This window comes from Callithrix jacchus, chromosome 7 (genome assembly GCF_049354715.1).
Source record: "Callithrix jacchus isolate 240 chromosome 7, calJac240_pri, whole genome shotgun sequence".
NCBI lineage: Eukaryota > Metazoa > Chordata > Mammalia > Primates > Cebidae > Callithrix > Callithrix jacchus.
The window spans coordinates 68,683,989-68,711,986 of record NC_133508.1 but is presented as its reverse complement, the minus strand read 5'-3'; the positions used below and the strand labels follow the sequence as shown (position 1 = coordinate 68,711,986).

Here is a 27,998-nt window from a genome sequence, read left to right as displayed (position 1 = left end):
TTGTTGGGAGTATAAAAATAGGACTTTTTCCTCATCACATCAATTATCAAAGAAACAGTACGTAACAAAAATACAAAGCTCTGGTGGATTTTTTTTCCTTTTTTTTTTGCCCCCCTCCCACTCCTACCCAACAGCCCCTTGCCAGGGAGCCCCTGGCTGAAGCCTGGATGCTGTCCCTGAGGTTACCCCAGGGCTCAGGAGAAACGGTGGTCCAGGTCTCTCTGGGGGCTAGCAGAGTATGAGTAGGCCTTGCCCAATACCAGGCGGTCCCGGAGCAGCTTGAAGAAGGCATAGTAGTTGCTGAAGAGGATGAGGGCTAGCGAGATGGTCTGGTGCCATTTATCAGAGGACATTAGGGAGTACAGCTGGTAGACAATGACAGCGCCCTCCAGCAGCAGGAGGATGTTGAGGATCCGCAAGGGTTTGCTGAAAAAGAACTGCCCGGGAGAGGGTGGGAATGGCTAAAGGGTATGCTCTAGAAACCTTCCTCCTAGGAGGGGTTCTGGGTGAGCCAGTGAAGGAGACAGGCTCTTGGGTCCCCATGCAGACATGGGTGGGGAGGAAGACTTTCTGGGGTTGGATGTGGACTTTGCCACCTCATCTGCCTTTGCTTGTGGTATTCCTCCTGATGGGACTGCTGCTTCCGATGTTAAGTCATCTAAGACCCTGTTCAACTGCAACCTCCTCTAGGAAGTCTTTCTTGACAAGTTCTGCGTGGTCTCTCAAACTGTGTCTTTGAAAATTTTTTCTCTCATCCACTGACCCTCAATAAAATCAACACCTTGTTGTTTTTTTTTTTTTTTTGAGACAGAGTTTCGCTCTTGTTGCCTAGGCTGGAGCGCAATGGCACAATCTTGGCTCAATGCAACATCTGTTTCCTGGGTTCAAGCGATTCTCCTGGCTCAGCCTCCCGAGTAGCTGTGATTACAGGCATGCGCCACCACACCTGGCTAATTTTGTATTTTTAGTAGAGATGGGGTTTCTCCATGTTGGTCAGGCTGGTCTCGAATTCCTGACCTCAAGTGATCTGCCCACCTTGGCCTCCCAAAGTGCTGGGATTACAGGCATGAGCCACTGCGCCTGGCCAAAATCAACAGCTTTTAATTGTTTGGCCTCAACAAATTAGAATCTTATGACATAAGCATGGAAAGTTATTACAGACTCCACAGCCTGAATTATCTACTATGAAGTCATAGGCAGCATCCCTAGCTAGGCTGGAAGCTGCAGGGGACATGGCAACAGCTCAACTCTCAACAGCAAGACAGAGTGTAGGGACTAAAGTAAAAATTTCTGATCAGTTCAAAAGCATGCACAGTGTCTAGCAATTGATTCCACAGGGGCCAAGGTACCTAAATCTCAAGAGCTGCTTAAAGGACAGGAGAAGTGGAAGGAAATGGGAGATGAAGAGACCAGGATGCCAGGCTCCGATCTGTACCTAACAGGCTGCAATGCTTTGGGCAAGCCCCTTTCCTCTCAGCCTCAGGTTTCTCAGTTGTGAAATGAAGATACCAGCCTAGGTCACTGATTTCTCACACTGTGTTCCTTAGAGCCCCAGGTTTCCAGGGGGCTCTTTAGGAGTTACAGCAGGGGTGAGCGGGAAGTGAAGGGGGTTCTAACTCCTCCAAAGAGAGCAGTGCCAGGAGGTCCCATATATTGGATTTTGGCCTCTGATTGCGTGTGTGTGTGTGTGTGTTTTAAAGTGTGACGGGGAAGATTTGATAGTGAAATAAAAAGAAAATAGAGACCACTAGTTTAGATGATTTTGAGCAGCCCTTTCCATAGCTGAGTCATGAGTTATTACCATTAGTTCTCAAGTTTCCCAGTAAGGCACTCTTTCACAAGTTAAACTCTCTAAGCTGATTTCGGTATCTAAAAACAGAGATAGCCCAACTGTATCTTTCACATACAAGGTTCGGGGAAGGCTGACTAGGAGGGTGGATGGGCAGAGCTTAACGACATGCCTGGCACACAACAAGAAATGAAGACAGTATTGTCTTTCATTGCCAGGAGCCCCTTCTTTCATTGCATCAGCTTCTCTCCCTCTGTCCAATGTTCTGAAAGGTCTGCGACCAAATGAGCTGCAGTTATTTATTTATTTTTGAGACTGAGTCTTGCTCTGTTGCCCAGGCTGGAGTCTCAGCTCACTGCAACCTCCATCTCCCCAGTTCAAGCGATTCTCCCTCCTCAGCCTCCCGAGTAGCTGGGACTACAGGCATGTGCCACCACGCCTGGCTAATTTTTGTATTTTTAGTGGAGACAGGGTTTCACCATGTTGACCAGACTGGTCTGGTCTTGAACTCCTGACCTTAGGTGATCTGCCTGCCTCAGCCTCCCAAAGTGCTGGGATCACAGGCGTGAGCCACCATGCCCGGCCTAGCTGCAGTTATTAAGTGACAATTTGTATGGCTGTCCTTGTGCTACCTGTGTGTACTGTTTTCCTTTGGATTGGGGAAATACTGAAAATAGCTTTCTCTTGCTATGACATCACATTCCTGCCCTGCAGATATTCCCTCCCTCTCCCTGAGGGCCCAACCCTCCTTCCCCGGGAGGAGACTCACGTGGAACCGGAAGTGGGAGACATCAGAGGGGATAGCCACGTTGTAGTGGCCTACGGCTTTGTAGACGTTCTTGCTGTGCTTCACCAGCACGCCCTGCGGCCACATGCATTCTTCGGTCCACCTGGAGACACAGCCCAACAGTGCCCCTTATCCCCAGCTCACCCAAAAAAGGGGTACCAGAAGACCGGGCAGGAGGGAATCACCAGGGCTGTACTCCCATTTCTATCACTTAGACACACTGACTTTTGCTGGGTTTTAGTTGCCTCCTCTGTAAAATGGGGTAAGAATCATGAGGAATTCACTGCATTGGGAGTTAAAAGGTCTAGAGCTGACACTAATTACTAAGGAAACTGTTGAGAAAACCCTTTTTCTTCTCTGGGTTCCTTTGCTTCATCTGGTCTCAGCGCTTGGCTCCAATTGGTCCACCACACAGTTGCCTGAGTGGTCTTTGTAAAATACTAAGCTGAGCCTGGCCACCCTCTGCTTAAAAGCCTTTGTGCTTTGTTGTTGTTTTTGAGAAGGAGTTTCATTCTCCTTGCTCAGGCTGGAATGCAGTGGTGCAATCTCAGCTCACTGCAACCTCCATCTCCCAGGTTCAAACAATTCTCCTGCCTAAGCCTCCTGAGAGTACGTGGGATTACAGGCACCTGGACCACCCCTGCCTAACTGTTGTATTTTTAGTAAAGATAGGGTTTTACCATGTTGGCTGAGCTGGTCTTGAACTCCAGACCTCAGGTGATCCACTTGTCTCGGTCACCCAAAGTGCTGGGATTACAGGCATGAGCCACCACATCTGGCCCTCCTTAAAACCCTTTGAAGGCTTCCCAGTGCCCTTGGGGTCAAGGCCCCAAGGATTCACCATGGCCTCTGAGGTCTTCTGTGGCTTCCTACAACTCTAACCACACAGCTCATGCTGTTTCCAGTTCCTCCAGTGGTGGCTCATGCCTGTAATCCCAGCACTTTGGGAGGCTGAGGCGGGCAGATCACGAGGTTAGGAGATCGAGACCATCCTAGTTAACGTGGTGAAACCCTGTCTCCGCTAAAAATACAAAAAATTAGCTGGGTGTGGTGGAATGCTCCTGTAGTCCCAGCTACTCGGGAGGCTGAGGCAGGAGAATCACTTCAACCTGGGAGGTGGAGGTTGCAGTGAGCCAAGATCATGCCACTGCACTCCAGCCTGGGCAACAGAGTGAGACTCTGTCTTAAAAACAACAATAACAACAACAAAAAAACACTAAAGCTCCTCCACAAAGCTTTTCTCAAACTCCCTAGAGTTTGGCATCCTTTTTTTTTTTTTTTTGGAGACAGAGTCTCACTCTGTCACCCAGGCTGGAATGTAGTGGCACTCAGCTCACTGCACCTCCCGGGTTCAAGTGATTCTCCTAGCTCAGCCTTCTGAGTAGCTGGGCCTACAGGCACTCGCCACCAGGCCCGGCTAATTTTTTTTGTAGTTTTAGTAAAGATGGGGTTTCGACATGTTGCCTAGGTTGGTCTCGCACTCCTGACCTCAGGTGATCCACCTGCCTCGGTCTCCCAAAGTGCTAGGATTACAGACATGAGCCACTGAGCCCAGACTGTTTGGTATCCTTTAACTGTTTCCTGAATCTCCTGCTACTGGTCCACATTCTCCAATGCTGGTTATTTATTGATTTCCCTTACTAGGCTGAGAGCCCTTGAGTGTGAGGGTCTAATCCATCCTTTTGTCCTCAGATGCCGCAAGGCCTGGCATGAAGAGGCCCCAGTAAGCATGTGAATGACATGGTGGGACCAGTGAGCTTTCTTCCAATATCCTGTGAGATCTCCCAGGAATCCCAAGGGCACAGACCAGAGGACTGAAAGTCACAGCCTATAAGCAGCCCCTTTCTCAACCCAATGCTTCTGCCTTGTTGACTCACTTATTTAAAAAAAAAATGGTCGGCTGGGCGTGGTGGCTCATGTCTGTAATCACAGCACTTTGGGAGGCTGAGGCAGGCAGATCACCTGAGATCAGGAGTTCGAGACAAGCCTGGCCAACATGGCAAAACCCTGACTCCACTAAAAATACAAAAAAAAAAAAAATTAGCTGGGTGTGGTGGTAGACGCCTGTAATCCCAGCAACTTGGGAGGCTGAGGTAGGAGAATGGTTTGAACCCAGGAGGCAGAGGTTGCAGTGAGCCAAGACTGTGTCACTGAACTCCAGTCTGGGTGAAAGAGTGAGACCTGCATCTCAAAATAAAAAGAAAGAAAAAAATGGAATAGTTACTGTGCAACTCACAACATGAATGAACCTCACAGACAATATGCTGAATAAAAGAAGTTGGGACTGGACACAGTGGCTGACGCCTATAATCCCAGCACTCTGGGAGGGCGAGGCAGGCGGATCATGAAGTCAGGAGTTCAAGACTAGCCTGGCCAGCTGGTAAAACCCTGTCTCTACTAAAAATACAAAAAATTAGCGGGACATAGTGGTGTGTGCCTGTAATCCCAGCTACTTGGGAGGGTGAGGCAGGAGAATTGCTTTAAACTGGGAGGCAGAGGTTGCAGTAAGCTGAGATCGCACCACTGCACTCCAGCCTGGGCAGCAGAGCAAGACTCCATTTCAAAAAAAAAAAAAGGAAGTTGGACACAACAGTACATCTATTGAATGATTTCATTTATATTAAGTTCTAGGATAGGCAAAACTAACCTCTGGTGAAAGAAAACAGAAAGGAAGTTGCTTGGGAAAAAGATCACTGGGAAGGGCCATGAGGACATTTTCTAAAGGGCTGAAAACATCCTATGTCTTAATGAGGGGTGGGTTACATGAGCATATATACCTTTATCAAAACTCAAAGAATTGTACACTTTAAGATTTGTAGGCCAAGCGCAGTGGCTCATGCCTGTAATCCCAGCACTTTGGAGGCTGAGGTGAGAGGATCACTTGAGCCCAGGAGCTCAAGACCAGCCTGGGCAACATGGCAAAACTTCATCTCTACAAAAAAAAAAAGAAAATACAAAAATTAGATGGTTGTGGTGGCGTGCGCTTGCAATCCTAGCTACTTGGGAGGCTGAGGTGGGAGGATCACCTGAGCCCAGGAGGGTGTAGCTGCTATGAGCTGTGATTGCATCACTGTACTCCAGCTTGGGAGACAGAGTGAGACCTTGTCTCAAAAAAAAAAAAAAAAAAAAAAAAAAAATTGCACATTTTGGCCAGGCGCGGTGGCTCAAGCCTGTAATCCCAGCACTTTGGGAGGCCGAGGCAGGTGGATCACGAGGTCAAGAGATCGGGACCATCCTGGTCAACATGGTGAAACCCTGTGCCTACTAAAAATACCAAAAAAATTAGCTGGGCATGGTGGCGTGTGCCTGTAATCCCAGCTACTCAGGAGGCTGAGGCAGGAGAATTGCCTGAACCCAGGAGGCGGAGGTTGCGGTGAGCCAAGATCTCGCCATTGCACTCCAGCCTGGGTAACAAGAGCGAAACTCCGTCTCAAAAAAAAAAAAAAAAAAAAAAAATTGCACATTTTACTGTGTGGAAATTTTACCTTAAAAAGAAAGGTCTAGGCTGAGTGTGGTGGCTCATGCCTGTAATCCCAGCACTTTGGGAGGCTGGGAATGGCAGATCACCTGAGGTCAGGAGTTTGAGACCAGCCTGGCTAACATTGTGAAACCCCGTCTTTACTAAAAATATAAAAATTAGCTGGGCATTGTGGTGCATGCCCGTAGTCCCAGCTACTTGGGAGGCTGAGGCAGAAGAATCACTTGAATCCGGGAGGTGAAGACTGCAGTGAGCAGAGACTGTACCACTGCACTCCAGCCTGGGCAACAGAACGAGACTCCGTCTGAAAAAAAAAAAAGGCCTGAGGAGGCAACTGAGTACTAGACAGGTAAGGTTCCTGACCTTCGTGAACTTTCAGTACTGGAATGACAGGCAGGTAACTAAGCAAACACAGCAGAAAGCATTAAATGCAATGATTATGGTAATATGAGCCACTGAAGGGAAGGGCCCCTTATAGGGGAGGGGCACTGAATCCATTCTGGATGGTCTGGAAAGTGTTCCTGGAGGAAGCAAAGTGCTAAAGGATGAATAGGAGTTAACCAGGATAGAAAGAATGGAATTCTATTCCAAGCAAAAGACACATAACATGCACAGCTTTTAGGCAGAAGTGCATAAAGCATATGAGGAACTGAGGAGATTTGCTTTGCTTTGCTGAAGAGCAGAAGATGAGTTGGGGCACGGTAAGAGATGAGGCAGAAGTGGCTGGCAGGACCCAGCTCATCAGCTGGAAAGCCACGTGAAGGACCACGGTGAGCCATGGACAGGTATATCCTCATGTTCAGCTATGTTCTATCTTTCTATTCCTCCTGCCCCTCAGAGCCCAGGGCTAAGCCAAGCCTCCTTTTGGCCCATTCAGCAATTCCCAGTCACTTTTTTGGACCTCTTGGACAGAGCCTGAAAGGGACCCTGACTGACATGCATGGCCAACACCAAGAGGCTTAGCTTCTGTGGCCTCACTTTGCATCTCTGCTCCTTGGCGGGCCTACTACCTCTGCAAACCTGTCCTAGGAGCCTCCTCTCTTCCAAGCCTTGTCCTGGGCTCAAAACTCAGAAGTGCTTCAGAGGTGATCCTAGCCTTGAGGAGCTTCCAGTCTAATGGGGAATACAGGCAGGAAAATTAGTATAACCTGGGGTGAAAAGTACTTTGATAAACGGCTCCTGAGCAGTGTGACTTCTGCTTCTGCTCTGGGTGCAGTGCCTTTTGCAGCTGGGTCTCTTTCGCCCACCTTGTCCTTCCCTGGCCAGGGTTCAGCAACAACTAGCACAGCACCACATCCTGGCAGCAGACGGATGATTCTGAAGCACACCTTGGCATGGGTCCCTCCACTGCTCAAAATCCTCTATCCCCCAATGGGTCTAAGTCAAAGTCCAAGCTCTTTTGCCTGGCACATCTGCAGGCCTGGTATAGATAGGGTGGAAATAAGTGTCGGCTGAAAGAGTATGTGACCTAATGACCGAGTGGATGAGTGAGCAGGTAAGAGAGGAGTGAAGCATGAGCAAGTCAGGCAATGAGTGACTAAACAGTCAGCAAAGAGAAAGTTAAGGAGTCCATGAATTACCACTGGTCCCCCTCTCATCTTCTTTTTTTTGAGACAGAGTTTCTCTCTTGTTGCCCAGGCTGGGAGTGCAGTGGCAGGATCTGAGCTCACTGCAACCTCTGCCTCTCAGGTTCAAGTGATTCTCCTGTCTCAGCCTCCTGAGTAGCTGGGATTACAGGCATGTGCCACCACGCCCGGCTAATTTTGTATTTTTAGTAGAGACAAAGTTTCGTCATTTTGGCCAGGCTGGTCTCAAACTCCTGACCTCAGCTGATCCACCTGCCTCAGCCTCCCAAAGTGCTGGGATTACAGGCATGAGCCACCATGCCCAACCCCCCCTTCCATCTGCAGTACACTGCAAGTTACTCAAGAACAAGGCACACTGTGTGTCAAGCCCCACCATACCCCTCGCTGGACATTTGGTCTAATATACCAGACAAGCTCAGTAACTATTTGCTAACTGAATGAGTTAATCAGCAGGTGGACAAGTGACTCCAGATGATGATTAGAAGGGCTGGGATTGGGTTGAGCAGGGTAGGGTGACTCACGGGTGCTGCAGCACGTTGGAGCACAGTGCTGGGTCCACCTTCTGCCAACAGCCCAGATGGGCGGCGGCCTTGTGCAGCAGGTCACAGTAGCTGGCAGGCAGCAGGTGCTGCATGAGGATCACGGAGGTGCTGATGGATACCAGCAGGAAGAGTTCACAGGACCAGCGCTTGTCATAGTAATGTGTGTTCTGAGGGTAGCAGAAGGTGGGTGAGGCCTGGGATGCCCATAAATGTCCTCATTCCCTCTCCTTCCCTGATTCTACCTGACTCAGAGGTTAGGACAGTCCTGGGGAGACCTCAGAATGGCCCAAAAGCAAGAATCAAACACCCAACAAAGAAGGCTTAGGCCCTGTGCCCACTAGTTGATTTTCTACAGGGAAATCTGTTCCTACTGCCCACTACTCTGAGCCAGAGAACAGGATCTTGGGTCCAAGAGACCTGAATTCAAATCTTGGCTCTTTTGCTTATTAACTATGTGACACTGGGCAAGTCATTTACCTTCTCTGCGCTTTAGTTTCCTCATCTGTCAAATGAGGATAAGAGCAACCACCAGGCTGGACACAGTGGCTCACGCCTGTAATCCCAGCATTTAGGAGACTGAGGTGGGTGGATCACTTGAGGTCAAGAGTTCAAGATCAGCCTGGCTAATATGGGGAAACCCCGTCTCTATTAAAAATACAAAAATTAGCCGGGCATGGTGGAACACACCTGTACTCCCAGCTACTCAGAAGGCTAAGGAAGGAGACTTGCTTGAACCTGGGAGGCAGAGGTTGCAGTGAGCTGTGATAGCGCTGCCACTGCACTTCAGCCTAGGCGACAGATTGTGTCTCAAAAAAACAAAACAAAACACAACTAACTAAAAGGCTGGTCGTAGGTCTCACACCTGTAATCCCAGCACTTTGGGAGGCTGAGGCAGGCGGATCACTTGAGGTGAGGAATTTGACACCAGCCTGGCCAACATGGTCTCTATTAAAAATACAAAAAAAAAATTAGCTGGGCATGGTGGCACACACCTGTAATCCCAGCATTTGGGAGGCTGAGGCAGGAGAACTGCTTGAACCTGGGAGACAGAGGTTGCAATGAGCCAAAGTCGTAGCTGAGCGTGTCTGGTATATTAGACCAAGTGTCCAGGGTGCCACTTCATTTGAGCTTAAGCAACAGAGTGAGACTCTGTCTCAAAAAAAAAAAAAAAAAAAAAAAGCCGGGCATGGTGGCTCACGCCTATAATTCCAGCACTTTGGAAGGCCAAGGTGGGTAGATCACAAGGTCAGGAGTTCAAGACCAGCCTGGCCAAGAGGGTGAAACCCCATTTCTACTAAAAATACAAAAATCAGATGGGCATGGTGGCAGGCACCTGTAATCCCAGATACTTGGGAGGCTGAGGCAGGACAATTGCTTGAACCCAAGGGGCAGAGGTTGCAGTGAGCCAAGATCGAACCACTGCACTCCAGCCTGGGTGACAGAGTAAGACTCTGTCAAACAACAAACCAAGAAAAACAAAAATTAGGTGTGGTGGCACATGCCTATAGGAGAATTGCTTGAACCCTGAAGGTGGAGGCTGCAGAGAGCCGAGATCACACCATTGCATTCCAGCCTGGGCAACAGAGTGAGACTCTGTCTTTAAAAAAAAAAAGAAGACATTAAGTCCTCTCAAGCCCACTGCAGCTGAGGAGATACCTTCCCAGGAAACCATATAAGCAATAAAAGAGAGTACAGACTTTTGAGGTCACTCAGACCTGGATGAACCCTGACTTCCTTACTAAATGATAAAGCCAGACATTGTGACATGCCTGTGTCATAACAGCTGCTGAAACACAAACTCACAGGTCTTTGTAATCAAGTAGTATGAGTAACAATGACATGTCTCCCTCATTGGCTGTGTGACCTTGGACAGGTCACTTCCCTTCAGTGAGTCTAGTTCTCTGCACTCTAAAATGGACGCAGACTCGGCACGCTGGCTCATGCCTGTAATCCCAGCACTTTGGGAGGCCAAGGTAGGAGGATCAGTTGGAGCCAGGAGTTTGAGACCAGCCTGGCCAACATGGTGAAACCCCATCTCTACTTAAGACACAAAAATTAGCTGGGCATGGTGGCACACATCTATAATCCCACCTACTTGGGACGCTGAACCCAGGAGATGGAGGTTGCAGTGAGCCAAGATCTTGCCATTGTACTCCAGCCTGGGCAACAGAGCGAGACTCTGTCTCGAAAAAGTAAAATAAAATAAAATGGACACAGGCTGGATATGGTGGCTCATGCCTGTAATCCCAACACTTTGGAAAGCTGAGGCAGGAGGACCACTTAAGACCAGGAGTTCTGAGACCAGCTTGGGCAGCATAGTGAGACTCCATCTCTATAAACAAATTTAAAAATTAGCTGGACATGGTGACTCATGCCTATAGTCCAGCTACTTAAGAGGCTGAGACAGGAGGATCACTTGAGCCCAGGAGGTTGAGGCTGCAGTGAATCATGACTGTGCCATTGCACTCCAGTGTAGGTGACAGCAAGACCCTGTCTCTAAAAATAAAAAATAAAATGGGCCAGGTGCGGTGGCTCATGCCTGTAATCACAGCACTTTGGGAGGCTGAGGCAGGCAGATCATGAGATCAGGAGATTAAGACCGTCCTGGCCTGGCCGGGCGTGGTGGCACATGCCTATAATGCCAGCACTTTGGGAGGCCGAGTCGGGTGGATCACGAGGTCAAGAGATTGAGACCATTCTGGTCAACAAGATGAAACCCCGTCTCTACTAAAAATACAAAAATTAGCTGGGCATGGTGGTGCGCGTCTGTAGTCCCAAATACTCAGGAGGCTGAGGCAGGAGAATTGCTTGAACCCAGGAGGCAGAGGTTGCGGTGAGCCGAGATTGTGCCATTGCACTCCAGTCTGGGTAACAACAGCAAAACTCCATCTCAAAAAAAAAAAAAAGACCACCCTGGCCCACATGGTGAAACCCTGTCTCTACTAAACATACAAAAAAATTGGCTGAACGTGGTGGCGCACGCCTGTAGTCCCAGCTACTCTGGGGCAGGAGAATTGCTTGAACCCAGAAGGTAGAGATTGCAGTGAGCCAGGATCATGCCACTGCACTACAGCCTGGTGACAGTGTGGGACTCCATCTCAACAACAACAAAAAAATGGAGACAGTAGTCATTTTGGCCTTCCAGAGGAGACAGATGGGAAATCACATCAAAAAACAACAGAGTTAGTTATGCCAGCAGGAGAGCTCACATAAAGTAGGCAGCAGGGTAAGCTCCCAGCTAGGCCCTTTCCCTCCCTGGGTTGAGCGACGCACCTTTACAAACCAGACAGGCACAAAGGCCACATAGTAGGCGCTCAGCATGGAGCTGACAAGCACTTCCTTCATGCGCCAGTTGAAGTCCATCTTGAGGAACTCCACCTCACTGCGGATGAGGCTGGGCGACAGGCAGCAGGCATGGGTGGGCATGGCGTCTGGGCCATACAGCTGTCTCGTGTGCTGCTTCCACGTCTCCCGAAGCGTCAGCAGGTAGTCCCGGCTCCTCGCCAGGCCACTGACCGCCTCCCGGGGCCCCATGGAGGCCATGTGGTTGAAGAGGCTTGTCTTGCGGAGGTCGCAATTCAGCTGCAGGAACGGAATGTACATCCCAAACCTGCTGGGGAAGACGGTGGTGAGGGAAGGCCTGCCCACGGGCCAGGATCCCTACTCTCAGCCATTGAGGAGATCTTTCCTCCCTGGGCCTCAACTCCCTGGCTGCCCAGAGGGAAGAATTTACCCATCCTTCCATCCATCTGGGCAGTCACTGAGCACATGTATTCCCACTCAGTATGTGCCAAGCACTGGGGTTATAGCAGAAATGCTGAGCATTGGGGATACAGTAGGAAGCGAGACAAGTCCCTGTCCTCGAAGTCCAGGGATGACTCACAACAGCAACAGCCCACATTCGCTGCGCACGGCCTATGTTCCAGGCACTGTACTGAATGCTCTCAGGGAAACTCTTTTTTCTTTTTTTTTTTTTTTTTTTGAGACGGAGTTTCGCTCTTGTTACTCAGGCTGGAGTGCAATAGCGCGATCTCAGCTCACCGCAACCTCCGCCTCCTGGGTTCAGGCAATTCTCCTGCCTCAGCCTCCTGAGTAGCTGGGATTACAGGCACACACCACCATGCCCAGCTAATTTTTTGTATTTTTACTAGAGATGGGGTTTCACCATGTTGACCAGGATGGTCTCGATCTCTTGACCTCGTGATCCACCCGCCTCGGCCTCCCAAAGTGATGGGATTACAGGCATGAGCCACCATGCCCGGCCGGAAACTCTTTTTTCTTATAAGAACACTACACGTTAGTTACTGTTATTTTCTTCCCTTTTCAGCTGAGGAAGCCATGGTTCAGAAAGGTGAAGAAAATTCCCAAAGCTTACACAATTAGTAAGGAAGTGAAAGGGTGGGTGGGTGGAGGGGCTCAAAATCAGAACTATTTGGTATCAAAGAACAAGGCACATATTCAACAAATCATTATGAGTAATTAATTAAAAGTGTATATAGCGGACAAGCACAGTAGCTCATCTGTAATCTCAGCACTTTGGGGAGGCTAAGGTGGGAAGATCACATGAGCCCAAGAGTTCAAGACCAGCCTGGGCAATATAGTGAGACCCCATCTCTACAAAACAGATTTAAAAATTAGGCAGGTGTGGTGGTATATACCTGTAGTCCCAGCTACTCAGGCTGAAGTGGGAGGATCACCTGAGCCTAGGGGTTGGGGCTGCAGTGACCCATGATTGTGCCACTGCACTCCAGCCTAGGGGGCAGAGTAAGACTCTCTCTCCAAAAAGAAAAAACAAATAAAGAAAAAAAAAAACTATAGAAAAAAAAAAAAGACTCTGTCTCCAAAAACAGAAAAATGTACACACAAAAGAGAGGTATGAGTTATGGGTACATATGAAAGCAGCTCTTTAGTTGCAGAGGGCAGTTCAGGAATGAATATTTATGTGTTTATCATGTACCAGGCACTGAAATGAGCCCCTGAACAGAACAAATCCTTTTCCCTGAGCAGTACCCTGAGAGCAGGACTGGAGTTAATTAGTCAAGGAGTTTTTGTGTGTGGCTCCTATTGTATGAGAACACTAGATGGGACCATAGTCTAGAAGACTAATTACAAAAAGTGGGTAAGTGCCAAGCCCATCATAGTAGGGGCTTTTATAAATATTTCCTTTTTTCAGCTTTGGGCCTCTTAATTTTCCCAGGTCCTCGGAATTACACAACCCCACAGGGGTTCCTGAGCTGCCCCCAGGCGTTAGGGCTGATCACAATGCTACAGAGTCTCACTCTGTCACCCAGGCTGGAGTGCAGTGGCGCGATCTCAGCTCACTGCAACCTCCACCTCCTGGGTTCAAGCGATTCTCCTGCCTCAGCCTCCCCAGTAGCTGGGATTACAGGCAGCTGTCATCATGCCCAGCTAATTTTTATATTTTTGTAGAGATGGGGTTTCACCGTGTTGGCCATGCTGGTCTTGAACTCCTCCTGACTTTAGGTGATTCACCCACCTCGGCCTGCCAAAGTGCTGGGATTACAGGTGTGAGCCAGCATGCCCAGCTGACAATGCTACATTTTAGGAGGCGGAGGTTGCAGTTAGCCGAGATCATGCCACTGCACTCCAGCCTGGGCAACAGAGACTCCATCTCAAAAAAAAAAATTTCCTTTTTTTTTTTTCTGGGGTTCCCAAGAAAGGATATCTGAGTGTCCCTGGGCAAGTTATTTAGCCTCCCTGGGTTTCTGTTTTCCAGTCTATAAAATAGGGATGCAACCAGTTTTCCTTTGGCAAGGCTAAATAAGATAATTTACAGCACTGTGGTGAATTCTGCTGTACAGTCCAAAACAAAAAAACAAGAGAACTGTGGTCGCGAGCATAACCTTTAAGGTCAAACAGGCCTGGATTAAAATCTCAGCTCTGGGCTGGGTGTGGTGGTTCAAATCTGTAATCCCCAGCACTTTGAGAGGCAGAAGTAGAGAAATTGCTTGAGCCCAGGAGATCAAGACCAGCCTGGGCAAGATGTTGAAACCCTTGTCTCTATAAAAAAATACAAAAAGTAGCTGGACGGCTGGGCGCGGTGGCTCACACCTATAATCCCAGCACTTTGGGAAGCCAAGGCAGGTGGATCACGAGGTCAAGAGATTGAGACCATCCTGGTCAACAAGGTGAAACCCCGTCTCTACTAAAAATACAAAAATTAGCTGGGCATGGTGTCGTGCGCCTGTAGTCCCAGCTACTCGGGAGGCTGAGGCAGGAGAATTGCTTGAACCCAGAAGGTATTACACTAATGTTTCCATAAATACTCACTTTTAGTCCTACAACAACCCCTAGCACAGTTTCCCGCCCAGAATAGATGACCAATAGAATTCTGATTAGAAAAGGAAGAGGCCAGTGATTCTACAGGGACAGGAAAAAATACTAAAATGGGATTCCCAAAATACTCTCCAGGGTATCTTGTGGTAATGAGGAGGTGGGGGTATCTATATGAACATATACAAGGGTCTCTACCTTAAACTTAAAGCATCTCCCTGGCTTTGTCTCTAAGAAGGACTGCAGATAGATCCTATGATCAATTAAATTATTTGGTGGCAGACTGCTCTGACAGGTTAGAAGTTAGAAGCAGCTTCATATGCACGATAGCAGATTCCCTCCCATCTCCTCTACCCTACATTTGAGTGTATCAAAATAGAAAATAAATCTGTATCAGCCAAAAAAAAAAAAAATGGGAGTGAGGGTCACCAGTGCACAAATGTTCTGACAAATTCAGAAAGCAGAAAAAGACATGTCGACAGATGAAGAAGCAGCCATTGTCTAGAGCATCGCTTTCCAACAGAAATATAAGTCATAGCTGGGTGTGGTGGCTCACGCCTATAATTCCAGCACTTTGGGAGGCTGAGGTGGGCGGATCACCTGAGGTCGGGAGTTCAAGCCTAGCCTGACCAACATGGAGAAGCCCCGTCTTTATTAAAAATACAAAATACACACGCCTGTAATCTCAACTACTCAGGAGGCTGAAGCAGGATAATCACTTGAACCTGGGAGGAGGAGGTTGCAGTGAGCCAAGATCATGCCATTATACTCCAGCTTGGGCAACAAGAGCGAAATTCCGTCTCAAAAAAAAAAAGAAGAAGAAATATATTAAAATTTTCCAGTAGCCACATTGAAAAAGAGATGAAATTAATTTAAAAATTCTATTTTACCTAACTCATTACATGCAAATACCATCACTTTAACATATAATGAATATTTTGGGATGTTTTACTTTCATTTATTTTATTAAGACAGGGTCTTGCTGTGTCACCCAGGCTGCTGGAGGGCAGTGGCATGATCATGGCTCACTGCAGCCTCAACCTCCTAGGCTCAGGAGGTAGCATGCATCTGTAGTCCCAGCTATTTGGGAGCCATTCTCTGACCTCTTGAATAGCTGGGACTACAGGTACGTGCCACCATGCCCAACTAATTTTTATATTTTTAGTAGAGACAGGGTTCTTCCATGCTGCCCAGGCTGGTAACATGTTCTGCCATGTTGCCCAGGCTCTCAAACTCCTGGGCTCAAGCAATCCACCCTGCCTTGGCCTCCCAAAGTATTGGGATTACAGCACACTGTGCCCAGCTCTGCTGTCTCTCTCGCTCTCTCTTTTTTTTTTTTTGATACAGGGTCTCGCTCTGTTTCCCAGGCTGGAGTGCAGTGATACAATCTGTTTACTGCAATCTCCACTGCCCCTGGGGTCAAGCCGTCCTCCCACCTCAGCCTCCCAAGTAGCTGGGACTACAAGTGCAGGCTACCATGCCCAGCTAATTTTTGTATTTTTGGTAGAGATGGCATTTTGCTAAGTTGGCCAGGCTGGTCTCAAACTCCTGAGCTCAAGCAATATGCCTGCCCTCAGTCTTTGAAAGTGCTGGGATTACAGGCATGGGCCACCGTGCCCAGCCTTCTTTTGTGCATGTACTAAGTGTTCAGGATCCGTGTGTATTTTACACTTAGAGCACATCTCAACTCGGACTTGCCTATTTCATGTGCTCAGTAACCACAGGGGGTTAGTAGCTATTCAACTGGATGGCACAGGTTGACAATATGCCGTGAGAGAACTAAACTGGAGGTAGGAGCTTATCTAGCCAGAGTGACCCAAGAGAGACTCTGGCTTGAAGTGGGCACATTTAATAGAAGATGAAGTGAGGAGCAGGGCTGAATAAATGGGATAAAACAATGACCCATGTTTATAAGACTCAGTTCCTTTATTCCCCTACTCACCTCATACAACACACCCTGAAGGATTTTTTTCCAAAGAAATTTAATCAACTGTTAGAGAACTGAGGTCTCTAATGGGGATATCTTAGAGGAACATCCCCACCACTCCCTTTCTGGCCTAGGGAGGCTCAAAGTCTAACAACCAGCACTGCACTCACTCATCCTCAAAGCAAAGCTTGTCAGCTGGTGGGCCCTGCCCACGTACTTAGAGCTTCCAGTCAAAGCTCCTGCCCGCTTCAACAATGACAGAGGGAAAGAAAATGCACTCCTGCTACTCAGTCCTTCATTCTTACGTATAAATAGACAAGCAAAGAAGCTACCTATACTTGGAAAACAAGCAGCATGAAACAGAAAAAATGACCCCAGTGAAAAGACTAAATTGAGGAAAATAAGAGATTTTTAAAACAAGAATAGTATGCTGCGAGAGAAGGCCAATCAGAAAACGTAGAGGTCTCGGACATAAAAAATATGGTTGCTGAAAATAATCTCAGTAAAAAATCTAGAAGATAAAGCTGAGGAAATCTCTCCAAAGGCAATGCACATACAGAGAGAGAGAGAGAGGGAGCGGGGGGGGGGGGAGGGGGGAGAGAGAGAGAGAGAGAGAGAGAGAGAGATATGAAATCTGAGAGAAATATAGGAGAAAAAGATGTCCAATCTACGAGGTCTACCATCTAATGAACAGAAATCCAGAAAGAACAGAAAAAACTGAGAGGAAGATATTATCAGAGAAATAACAGAGGAAAATTTCCCCAACTAAAGAAGTACTCAAATCTCCAGGTTAAAAACACATCTTGCGAAATTTCAAGCAATCAAAAGATAAACAGAATATTCCTCAATGCTTTCAGAAAGGAAAAAACAAGTCATCTACAAAAGAACTGGAATCAAACTCAAACTGGCATCAGACTTCTCACTAGCAACACTGGATACCAGAGACAATGCAATAATAACTGCGAAAGTTCTGGGAATGTGAATTTGAACTTAGAAATCTACATTCAGCCAAACCATCAATCAAGTATGAAGGCAGAATAAAGGCACTTTTAAGACATGCAAGGACTCAGATTGTACACACCTCCAACATACCCACTGTTGAGGAAATTACTTTATAATTTACTCCAGCAAAATCAGAAAACCAAGAAAGAAGAAGACATGGGATCCAGGAAACATGGGATCCAACGCAGGAGGGCAGTGAAGGTAAGTCCCAGGCTGAGAGCTGTACAGTAGACCTAAAGAGCAACCACTCCAGACTACAGCACCAGGAGGAAGGGCTCTAGGAGGGATGTCTTTGTTGGGGAAGTGGGGAGAAGGAAATGGACTCCAGGCAACAGGCAGTATGACTGAGAGGCTGGATAAACTTGAGGATATGAAGGCTCATCATTCTATTGTCAGTAAGAAAAAAGAAAGGCAATTAGAAAGTCCAAGAAAAATAAAAAGCCATATAAGAAAGATATGATCTAAGTATGAAGCAAACTAAAATGTGCTATGATTTTAAGTTGTTGATAGAATGTGAGAAAAGAGAAACCACTTCACCTGGACGCTAGGAACATTTTTTGTGTGTGTGTGTGTCTCAAACAGGGTCTTGCTCTATTGCCCAGGCTGGAGTGCAGTGGCACGATCTCAGCTCACTGCAACCTCTGCCTCCTGGGTTCAAGAGATTCTTGTACCTCTTGAGTAGCTGGGCGTACAGGTCCTTTAAAGAGGTCATTTTATAAGGATCAGTAAGAAAAAAAAAAGAGGTCATTTTAAAAAATGTTCCTGGCTGGGCACGGTGGCTCACTCCTGTAATCCAGCACTTTGGGAGGCCAAAGCTGGCGGATCACTTGAGGTCAGGAGTTCAAGACCAGCCTAGCCAACGTGGTAAAAGGTGTCTCTACTAAAAATACAAAAAATTAGCTGGGCATGGTGGTGTGCACCTGCAATACCAGCTACTTGGGAGGCTGAGGCAGGAGAATTGCTTGAACCTGAGAGGCAGAGGTTGCAGTGAGCTGAGATTGCACCACTGCACTCCAGCCCGGGTGACAGACCAAGACCCAAGACTCAGTCTCAAAAAAAAAAAAAAAAGAAAAAAAAGAATAAATAAATAAAGAGGTTTAAGACTCTAACTCTGTAACTAGAGAGAAGAAATATCATCTACAGGCTGGGTGCGGTGGCTCACACCTGTAATCCCAGCACTTTGGGATTCCGAGGCCGGCGGATCACAAGGCCAAGAGATGGAGACCATGCTGGCCAATGTGGCAAAACACCGTCTTTACTAAAACTACAAAAATTAGCAAAGTGTGGTGGCGTACACCTGTTGTCCCAGCTACTCAGGAGGCGGAGGCAGAATTACTTGAACCTGAGAAGCAGTGGCTGCAGTGAGCCGACATCACAACACTGCACTCCAGCCTGGCAACACAGTGAGACTCCTTCTCAAAAAAAAAAAAAAAAAGAAAAAGAAAAAAAAAGAAATATCATCCACACATATTACTGGGCCCTGCAGTGAATTATATTTTCATACACATCATCATATCAAAGCCACTTAATTAGTTTTTTATTTTCAGAATTAGGCTTAGACAAAAGAATGGAAGGCTTAAATGTGGTTACATAGGAGAAAGTGAACGTCAAGCTTGACAATATGAAAGTGAAAATACAGCTTCCAGGAAGTGAAAAGAGGAAGAGGGAAGGAAAAGTGGTTGGGTAGGGTGCCTAATATTCTTGTCTTACATAAAAAGGATTCAAGATATTGACTATTGCTGATGAAAAAAAAAAAAAGTAGAGGCATACTTATTCTTTTGACAAAAATAACCAACAGAAAATTAAAAATATTAAAAGCTATCAATTAGTGCAAACGGCAACAATGGGATGGTGAGCCGAATCATCTGACACTGCAGGTAATCAAATATATTTGCATATGTGTGTATGTGATATGTTTGTATATGCATAGAACAATTATTTCCAGGTTATTCAAGAAATCAAAAACATTGATGACTATCTCTTAGAAAGGAAACTGGGTGGCTGGGAGGCAGCAGTCAAGGGGAGACTTTTTCATAGTACCCTCTTTTAAGCCTTCTGAATTTTAACTATGTAAACCTATTACCCAATTTTAAAATCAATTAAAAAAATGGCCAATAAATAAATTTTTAAAAAGAATAAACAGGCCAGGCATGGTGGCTCATGCCTGTAATCCCAGTACTTTGGGAGGCCGAGGCAGGCGAATCACCTGAGGTCAGGAGTTTGAGACCAGCGAGGCCAACATGGTGAAGACCCCATCTCTATTAAAAATATAAAAATTAGCCGGACACAGTGGTGCATGCCTTTTGTCCCAGCTACTTGGGAGACTGAGGCAGGAAAATCATTTACCAAAAAAAAAAAAAAAAAAAAAAAAAAAAAAAAAACCCAACCCAGAAAGTTAAAAAAAAAAAAAAAAAAAGAAAAGAAAAAGAGATAGCTATTGAAGAGTGGGACTAAAAATCTGGAGGGCAGGGTTGGAAGTTAATGTTTTTCTATTTATTTATTTTTAGAGCCAGGGTCTCACTCTGTTGTCCAGGCTGAACTGCACTGGTGTGATTATGGCTCACTTTGGCCTCAAACTCCCCAGCTAAAGTGATCTTCTCATTTCAGCTTCCCAAGTCACTGGGATCACAGGCATGAGCTATGTGCCCAGCAACGGTTTTCATTAGAAGCTTTTTAGCACTACTGGATTTAATTTTTTACAATATGATTATATTTGTCCAATTAAGATCTTTAAATTAAATAAAAAATAAAGCATAATGTGGACATTGGGTGTTATCTGTACCCAGGGAGAAGAGATTCACCAGGCAGTAACGATAAACTGTCAAATTAAGGCAACTCTTTTTTTTTTTTTTTTTGAGACGGAGTTTCACTTTTGTTGCCCAGGCTGGAGTGCAATGGCACCATCTTGGCTCACTGCAACTTCCGTCTCCCAGGTTCAAGTGATTCTCCTGCCTCAACCTCCTGAGTAGCTGGGATTACAGGCATGCACCACCATGCCCAGCTAATTTTGTATTTTTAGTAGAGATGGTGTTTCTCCATGTTGGTCAGGCTGGTCTCAAACTCCTGACCTCAGGTGATCTGCCCACCTTGGTCTCCCAAAGTGCTGGGACTACAGGTATGAGCTACTGCACCAGGCCTAAGGCAATTCTTAAGTTCCAACCAGAACAACACTTTTGAAGGGTAATTTGTTAATATATACAGAGAATGTAAAGAAATACATTTTTTGGTTTAGTAATTCTTCTGGGAATCTACTGATCAGAAATATTGGATACATATGCAAAGATATATGCAAAAAAGTGTTTCCTGACTCGTTATGAGTAAGGAAAAGCTAGGAACAACTTAAAAGTCTGCCAATAGAAGACAGATAAATTGTGAAAATTCTGTAACATGTAATACTACGAGGCCATTGAAAAAATGAGGCAGCTGGGTGTGGTGGGGCATGCCTATAGTTCCAGCTACTTAGGAGGCTGAGGTGGGAGGATCACTTGAGCTGGGGAGTTCTAGGCTATAATGTGCTATGCTAGTGAGGTGCTTGCATCAAAGTTCAGCATCCATATGGTGACCTCCTGGGAGTGGGGGACCACATGGTTGCCTAAGGAGGGAATAAACTGGCCCAGGTTAGAAATAGAACCAGTCAAAACTCCTGTGTTGATCAGTAGTGGGAACAGACCTGTCAATAGCCACTGCACACCAGCCTGGACAATACAACAAGACCCTCATCTCTAAGATAAAATAAAATGATGAGACAGACCCGTATGTATTGCCAGAGAAAAATATCCAAGTTATATGATTAAGTGAAAAGTACAGTAAATTGTACATCATGCACAGCATAATACCATTTTTGTTTTTTAAAAAATTGCACATGGCCAGACATGATAGTTCATGCCTGTGATCCCAACACTTGGGGAGGATGAGATGGGCAGATCACTTGAGGTCAGGAGTTTGAGACCAGCCTGGCCAACATGGTGAAACTCCATCTCTACTAAAAATACAAAAAGTAGCCAGGCGTGGTGGTGGACACCTGTAATCCCAGTTACTTTGGAGGCTGAGGCAGGAGAATTGCTTGAACCCAGGAGGCAGAGGTTGTAGTGAGCCGAGATAACACCACTGCACTCCAGCCTGGGTGACACAAGACTCTGTCTCAAAAACAAACAAACAAACAAACCCTGCATGTGCATGTACTTGCAGAGAAAATATTTCAGAAAAAATGCTGCCAGTAATGAATTTCTGGGGGATTAAGACTATATGGGACTTTCTTTTTCCAGGTTAAAAGGTTCTGTAAAGTTTAATGTTTTTATAAGACACACATGTCACTTTTTTTTTTGAGACAGGACCTCACTCCAGTTGCCCAGGCTAGAGTGCAGAGGCACAATTTCAGCTGACTATACCCAAGCTCAGGTGATTCTCCCACCTCAGCTTCCTAAGTAGCTGGAACTACAGGCATGCATCACCATACCCAGCTAGTTTTTTGTGTTTTTAGTGGACAGGGTTTCGCCATGTTGCTCAGGCTGGTCTCAAACCCCTGGACTCAAGCAATCTGTCTGCCTCAGCCTCCAAAAGTGCTGGGATTATAGGTTTGTGCTACCTCGCCTGGCCATGTGTTCCTCTTATAATTAAAAAGTAGATATAATTGAAGCAAGTGTGACAGGGCTCCCATGCCAGTGCTTTTTTTGGTCACGCAGAGTAGAAAGGGAGAGGTGCCAGCTTTGAAGCTTCCCAGAGACCAGCGTTGACCCAGCTTGAGGTTTTTTGTGAACCAGAAAACCTGGGGGTTGGGAAATGACTGTAAATGCTCAGGTAGCCAGAAGCCTCCCCCAGAAGCAGCCAGATCCAACACCTCACCAAAGCTCTCCCTGATGCAAGGCCAGAAAGGAGCAGTCCTGGGCACATCCCTGACACACTCTCTCCATCCTCAACCATCTGGGGTCTGGTGAGATGGAGAAAGAGAGCAAAAATAGACACAAAGACATATACACATGCATATGCAGACACACATGCATGCTTCATGCATAGACACCCATACAGAGACATGCAACTGTGCAGCTGTTTGCAGGCACACAGACTCGGGGAGATACCAAGATATTACACAAACACTGAGATACACAAAGAGAGACACAGAGAAAGGAAAGAACCAGAGAGGGGAAAGGAAGAGCGAGGGAGACAAACCCCATGCATTCCCTCTTGGGAATGCTCCTTTGGGACATATATGCAGATATGAGTCCCATTCTGACCTCCCCCATAGTGAGAGCTGGGTAAATTATGCCACCTCAGTTTCTTCTGCAAAAAAAGGCTAATTTTCCTGACCTCAGTGGATGTCATCAGACAATGTGAGAGGATGTTGCTGCCTGCCTCCGATCTTCAAGATCGGAGGCCTGGTGAGCCAGCCATGGTCAGGGCAGAGGTGAGGGGCCAGGTGCTGGGCAATGAGGGGTGAAGTGAGGGGTACTCACGGATAGCAGAGGAACAGGAGGTTCAGGAAGGAGTAGGTCCTGAAGAGGTGGATGAGGGATCGGCACAGACTCCAGCCTGTTGCCGTGAGAACGGTGAAGCGGGTGAGGAACAGCAGGATGGAGCGAAAGAGGGAGACCTTCCCCCTCTGAGAAGCCTGGGTCAGGGCAAGATAGGACGGGATGGGGCCTTGGATGGAGGCCGAAGGGGCTGTGCCCAAATCCCACCCAGCATAACCTGTGATCCCACCCAGGGAGAGGTGGCACAGCAGGCTGGGCAGAACATGGCAAGGTAAATCCTTCTCTTTGATGCCCAGTAAACTCCAAGAGCTGATGGGATATAACTAATGTTCTTCGACCAAGTACAACGGGATCCCCAAGGAAATACCCCAAGGCTGAAGGGCTGGGCATGTCTCCTTAGCATCCCCAGGGGAAAAGGGGAATCCCAAAGTCCCTGGCCAGCCTCTAGGACCCAATCACCTCCTTCACGATGGACCCAATGAAGCGGCGGCCCAGAACGATGGTGGTCACCATCAGCAAGTTGAAGTCGATCAGGTGGAAGTTCTGTCAGGGGGCAGAGGCCTGGGGGTCATGTGGGCCCCTGGCCCATACACAGGCTTTTTTCATACCCACCTCCCCCTGCCCATTTCTTACACAGAGACTGTCCCCATTCTCTGACCTTCATCGGCCTCCAGCTGAGTCAGGTCAGGAAATTACCTAGAGGAGTAGAACAGGACCCCGAGAAGGGAAGTGGGACAGTCCCTGGGGATAAGAGAGTGGTATGTGAGCCCTCTTGCTCTGCTCACCCATGGCCCTGTCCCTATACTGTTTCTGCACTGAGTCTTTACTCCCCTTGAAACACTCATGCATGCCCGTGGTTCATCTACACTACTCGATTAAGACTCTGAGCTCCTGGCCAGGTGTGATGACTCATGCCTGTAATCCCAGCACTTTGGGAGGCTGAGGCGGGTGGATCACTTGAGGTTAGGAGTTGGAGACTACTCTGATCAACACAGTGAAACCCCGTCTCTACTAAAAATAAAAAATAGCCGGACTTGTGGTGGCTTATACCTGCAATCCCAGCTACTCAGGAGGTTGAGGCAGGAGAATCACTTTTAACTTGGGAGGCAGAGGTTGCAGTGAGCCAAGATTGTGTCATTGCACTCCCGCCTGGGCAGTAACAGCGAAACTCCATCACCAAAAAAAACAAAAAGACTCTGAGCTCCTTCAGGCAAAATCTGTGTCAGATTCCTCTCCAATACAATGACAGTACCGTATGTGGTACTAAACACACTAGAAGTATTCACTGAATCATCGGCTTCCAGTTCCTTCGGCACCTTCCATGTTCAGCATGGAGACAAGTGCACAGTGGTGCTTGGTAGGCTATGCTAAATTGAAACCAAAAGAACACACACACACACACACACACACACACACCCACCCTTGTTGGGTACCTACCAGGGAGGTGTGGGAGGGCGGGTGGGAAGGTGGATACCACCACACTGTCTTGTAGATGTTGATGTAGTGGACAAAGAGCGCTATGAGCTGGCAGAAGAAGAGCTGCAACTCAAACAGAATGCTGGCCTGGACTGGCAGCTCGGGGATCTTGCAGTGCTGTAGAGGCACAACCGTTTGGGTGGCCAGAGGCGGGCTGGAGAGGCCTGTTCCAGAACTGCTCCTGGCAGTGAAGAGGGAACAACATCAGGAGCTGACCTGAGAACCCTACCAAGAAGGGCTTCTGAGACAAAGGATTGTGGGGTAAGATCAGAAAAGCAGCTCATGGCAAAGACAGAGTCTTCCTAATGCTGCTTTTCAGACAAGGGACCTGACAAAGCCTTTTCCTTTTTTTTTTTTTTTTTTTTTTGAGGTGGAGTTTCACTCGTTACCCAGGCTGGAGTGCAATGGCGAGATCTCGGCTCACCGCAACCTCCACCTCCTGGGTTCAGGCAATTCTCCTGCCTCAGCCTCCTGAGTAGCTGGGATTACAGGCACACACCACCATGCCCAGCTAATTTTTTGTGTTTTTAGTAGAGACAGGGTTTCACCATGTTGACCAGGATGGTATCGATCTCTTGACCTCGTGATCCACCCGCCTCGGCCTCCCAAAGTGCTGGGATTACAGGCTTGAGCCACCGCGCCCAGCCTTGCCTTTCCCTATCCCTAATCTTATTCAGGTCTTCCAACACCCCCTAGGAGAGAAAGAATTATTAGGTCCATCTTACAGAAGAGGAAAAGGAGGCCCAGAGAGGGTAGGCAAGTTGTCCAAACCATCAGCAAATCTGTAGCAGAACTGTAATTAGAATCCGGGTCTTTGGATTTATTCTACCATGTCCCACTGCATCTGTCCATGTGATCAACCTCAACTGAGCTCCCTCTGGGTCTTTTCTGCTCCTTACTCCCCTCTTAGCCCCCACTGGCATCTAGGATATCACATCTTAGAATCCAGAGAGCCCTGTCCACACTGTTGCTGTGAGGCCACAGTGAGGGGCGGTGAGAGAGGTGGTTTACCTGGTACGGGAACGAACACTGGTCACTGATGCACTGGAAGTGTGGCTTCCACCAGAGCCCCCTGAGGATCCTGGCTCGCAGAGCGGATTTCGACAGTAAGATGTCCTGTTGGGACCTCTTCGTCCTCCTGTGGGGCTCAACATAAAATAGAGCCTCAAGCCAGGGGGCATATATCAAGGATAACAACAATGATACTGGCTACCAGTCACCTAGTATCCCATTTTTTCATTTAATCCTCACTGAGACCTATGATCTGGCCCCTTCTTATATCTTCAACTTCATCCCCTATCATTCTCTACCTCACACCCACACTCTACCCCCAGCCCCATGCTCTAAACATCTTGATCTTTCTTTCCTCAGCAAGCAAGCTCATTGTTACCTCTTGCACTTGCTATATCCTATCTGGAAAGTCCTTCCCTGACTGCCATTTCTGACTTTTTAAAAAAAATATATATATTTTATTGTACTTTAGGTTCTGGGTCCATGTGCAGAACATGCAGGATTATTGCATAGGTACTATTTCTGACATTTTGAAGTAGCTCTCCCCATCATTCTCTCTGCAATTTCTATTCTTTTTTTCCACCACAATTCACTCTCTGAAATTACCTTATTCATTTGTTAACATGCTTATTGCTTGTCTGTCCCACTACAATGGAAGGTCAATTAGGTCAGTTACCTTCTCTTTTTCACTGCTATATCCCCTACACCACAGTGCCCAGCAAGTATATGTTGATGAGTGAATTAACCCAGCAAGGTACGTTTTCTACACATTAGGAAACTCAGCTTACACTGTGTCACAGAGTATCGTGGCTGGGACTTGTGGTCTCAGCTCTGGTACACACTGGAGCCCATTCAGACATAAGTTTCTGGAGGCCTATAACTCCTCCAGGGCCGCATAATTCAGCTCAATAGGCATCCTGGTATCTCATGAGCAGGACCCAGGACCTGAATAAAGGGTCAAGGTTATGGCTGGGAGAATGCTGTGGTTGTGGACCAAAAACTTGGTCCTACTAGGCTGAGCAGTCTAGACCAAGCTCCCATGTACCACTTTGCACAAAGTTCTGCACAAAGCGGCACCTAAAAAAGTCACAGCCATGGCCGGGCGTGGTGGCTCACACGTGTAATCCCAGCACTTTGGGAGGCCGAGGCGGGTGGATCACGAGGTCAAGAGATCGAGACCATCCTGGTCAACATGGTGAAACCCCGTCTCTACCAAAAATACAAAAAATTAGCTGGGCATGGTGGTGTGTGCCTATAATCCCGGCTATGCAGGAGGCTGAGGCAGAAGAATTGCCTGAGCCCAGGAGGCGGAGGTTGTGGTGAGCCGAGATCACTCCATTGCACTGGATAACAAGCCTGGGTAACAGGAGCGAAACTCCGTCTCAAAAAAAAAAAAAAAGTCACAGCCTGCCTGGGCGCTGGGCATGGTGGCTCACACCTGTAATGTCAGCACTTTGGAAGGCCGAGGTGGGAGGATCGCTTCAGGCCAGGAGTTGGAGACCAGCCTGGGCAACATGCCAAAACCCCGTCTCTATTAAAAAAAAAAAAAAAAATATATATATATATATATATATATATATAATATATATATTTTATATATATATATTTTAAAGTTTTATATATATATATTTTAAGTTTTATATATATACATATATATGTATATATATATATATATTTTTTAAGTTACAACCTGTTCAAACCTCTTCACAGTAACACAGCAGCCTCCATTCACATACATCCCATGCCCATAGCATCTCAGCTCGGAAGAGTTTCCCACACTTTGGAGCCAATTTTGGGCCTGGATGTATGCCCAAAATTATAAACCTCCACGAGTCTCTAAAAAGTACCTGGCGGGGAGCTCTGCCCTCCACAAACCCCCAGACCAGAAGCTCTGTTCATACGCTATTACACTTGGCTTAGAAAATCCCACACAAACACCCTTAGTCCAGAAGCTGTGCCCACACCCACTCTCCTGTCTTTAGAAGCTCTGCACCCACATAAAGCCCCTCAGCCCAGAAGCTCCGCCTACACACAACTGTCAGCCGAGAAACCCTGCCCCAGAACAAGCCAATAAAAGTCCTCTCAGCCCAGAAGCCCCACTCCAGAATAGGCTCCCTCAGTCGGAAGTCTCCTCGCCCCACTATCCCCAGTGTAAGCCCCTCCAGCCCAGAAACTCCGCCTGCACTACAGCCCGAAGCCCAGAAGCTCCACCCTTAGCGCCGAAGTCACGCCCACTGATCAGTCCCGCCCCCCCCTTCTAACTCAGACCAGCGGGTCCTCACCAAACCCCAAGCCCTCACAGGCCTTCATCTTAAAAGCCCTCACAGGCCTTCATCTTAAAAGCCCCGCCCACCACTCCAATGTCCCGCCCCCACAACAAAGGCCCAACCCCGCAAAACGACAGGAGGGGGCGGGATCCCGTTTGCGCCCGCATCCCTTCCCCCTCCCGTCGCCGGGCTTCTGTCCGCGTGGGGCAGCAATTAGCAGCTTGGCCATCCTAACCCGCACACCCGCTCGTTGCCGGGCCGAGCCTGAGCCGCTCTGCTCACCCATCTCCTCCCCCCCGGCGCTCTCCGCTTCGCCGCCGCAGCTCCTGCGGGCAATATGTCGGAGGCGACGGCGGCCGGGAGAGGACTAA

General features: G+C 47.5%; 1 protein-coding gene across 9 annotated transcripts; it reads right to left on the bottom strand.

The window, feature by feature from the left end:
• Nucleotides 1–3: 3 nt before the first annotated feature.
• TMEM39B (transmembrane protein 39B) lies at nucleotides 4–27,996 on the bottom strand. Of its 9 annotated transcripts, XM_078331060.1 has the most exons (11): nucleotides 27,643–27,719; nucleotides 26,149–26,305; nucleotides 25,361–25,487; nucleotides 24,311–24,530; nucleotides 23,532–23,614; nucleotides 23,333–23,416; nucleotides 22,856–23,010; nucleotides 11,456–11,792; nucleotides 8,162–8,349; nucleotides 2,559–2,679; nucleotides 4–437 (listed from the first exon to the last, which is right to left on the bottom strand). In XM_078331060.1, the coding sequence occupies exons 5-11, from the start codon at nucleotides 23,535–23,537 to the stop codon at nucleotides 195–197; spliced, it is 1,134 nt and encodes a 377-aa protein (XP_078187186.1). In that variant the 5' UTR covers nucleotides 23,538–23,614; nucleotides 24,311–24,530; nucleotides 25,361–25,487; nucleotides 26,149–26,305; nucleotides 27,643–27,719; the 3' UTR covers nucleotides 4–194. The 9 variants fall into 9 exon arrangements, with proteins under 9 accessions (XP_078187186.1, XP_035164455.1, XP_035164454.1 ...); XM_035308564.3 differs by lacking the exons at nucleotides 23,532–23,614; nucleotides 27,643–27,719 and adding an exon at nucleotides 27,863–27,996; XM_035308563.3 differs by lacking the exons at nucleotides 23,532–23,614; nucleotides 27,643–27,719 and adding an exon at nucleotides 27,910–27,996.
• Nucleotides 27,997–27,998: the final 2 nt, after the last annotated feature.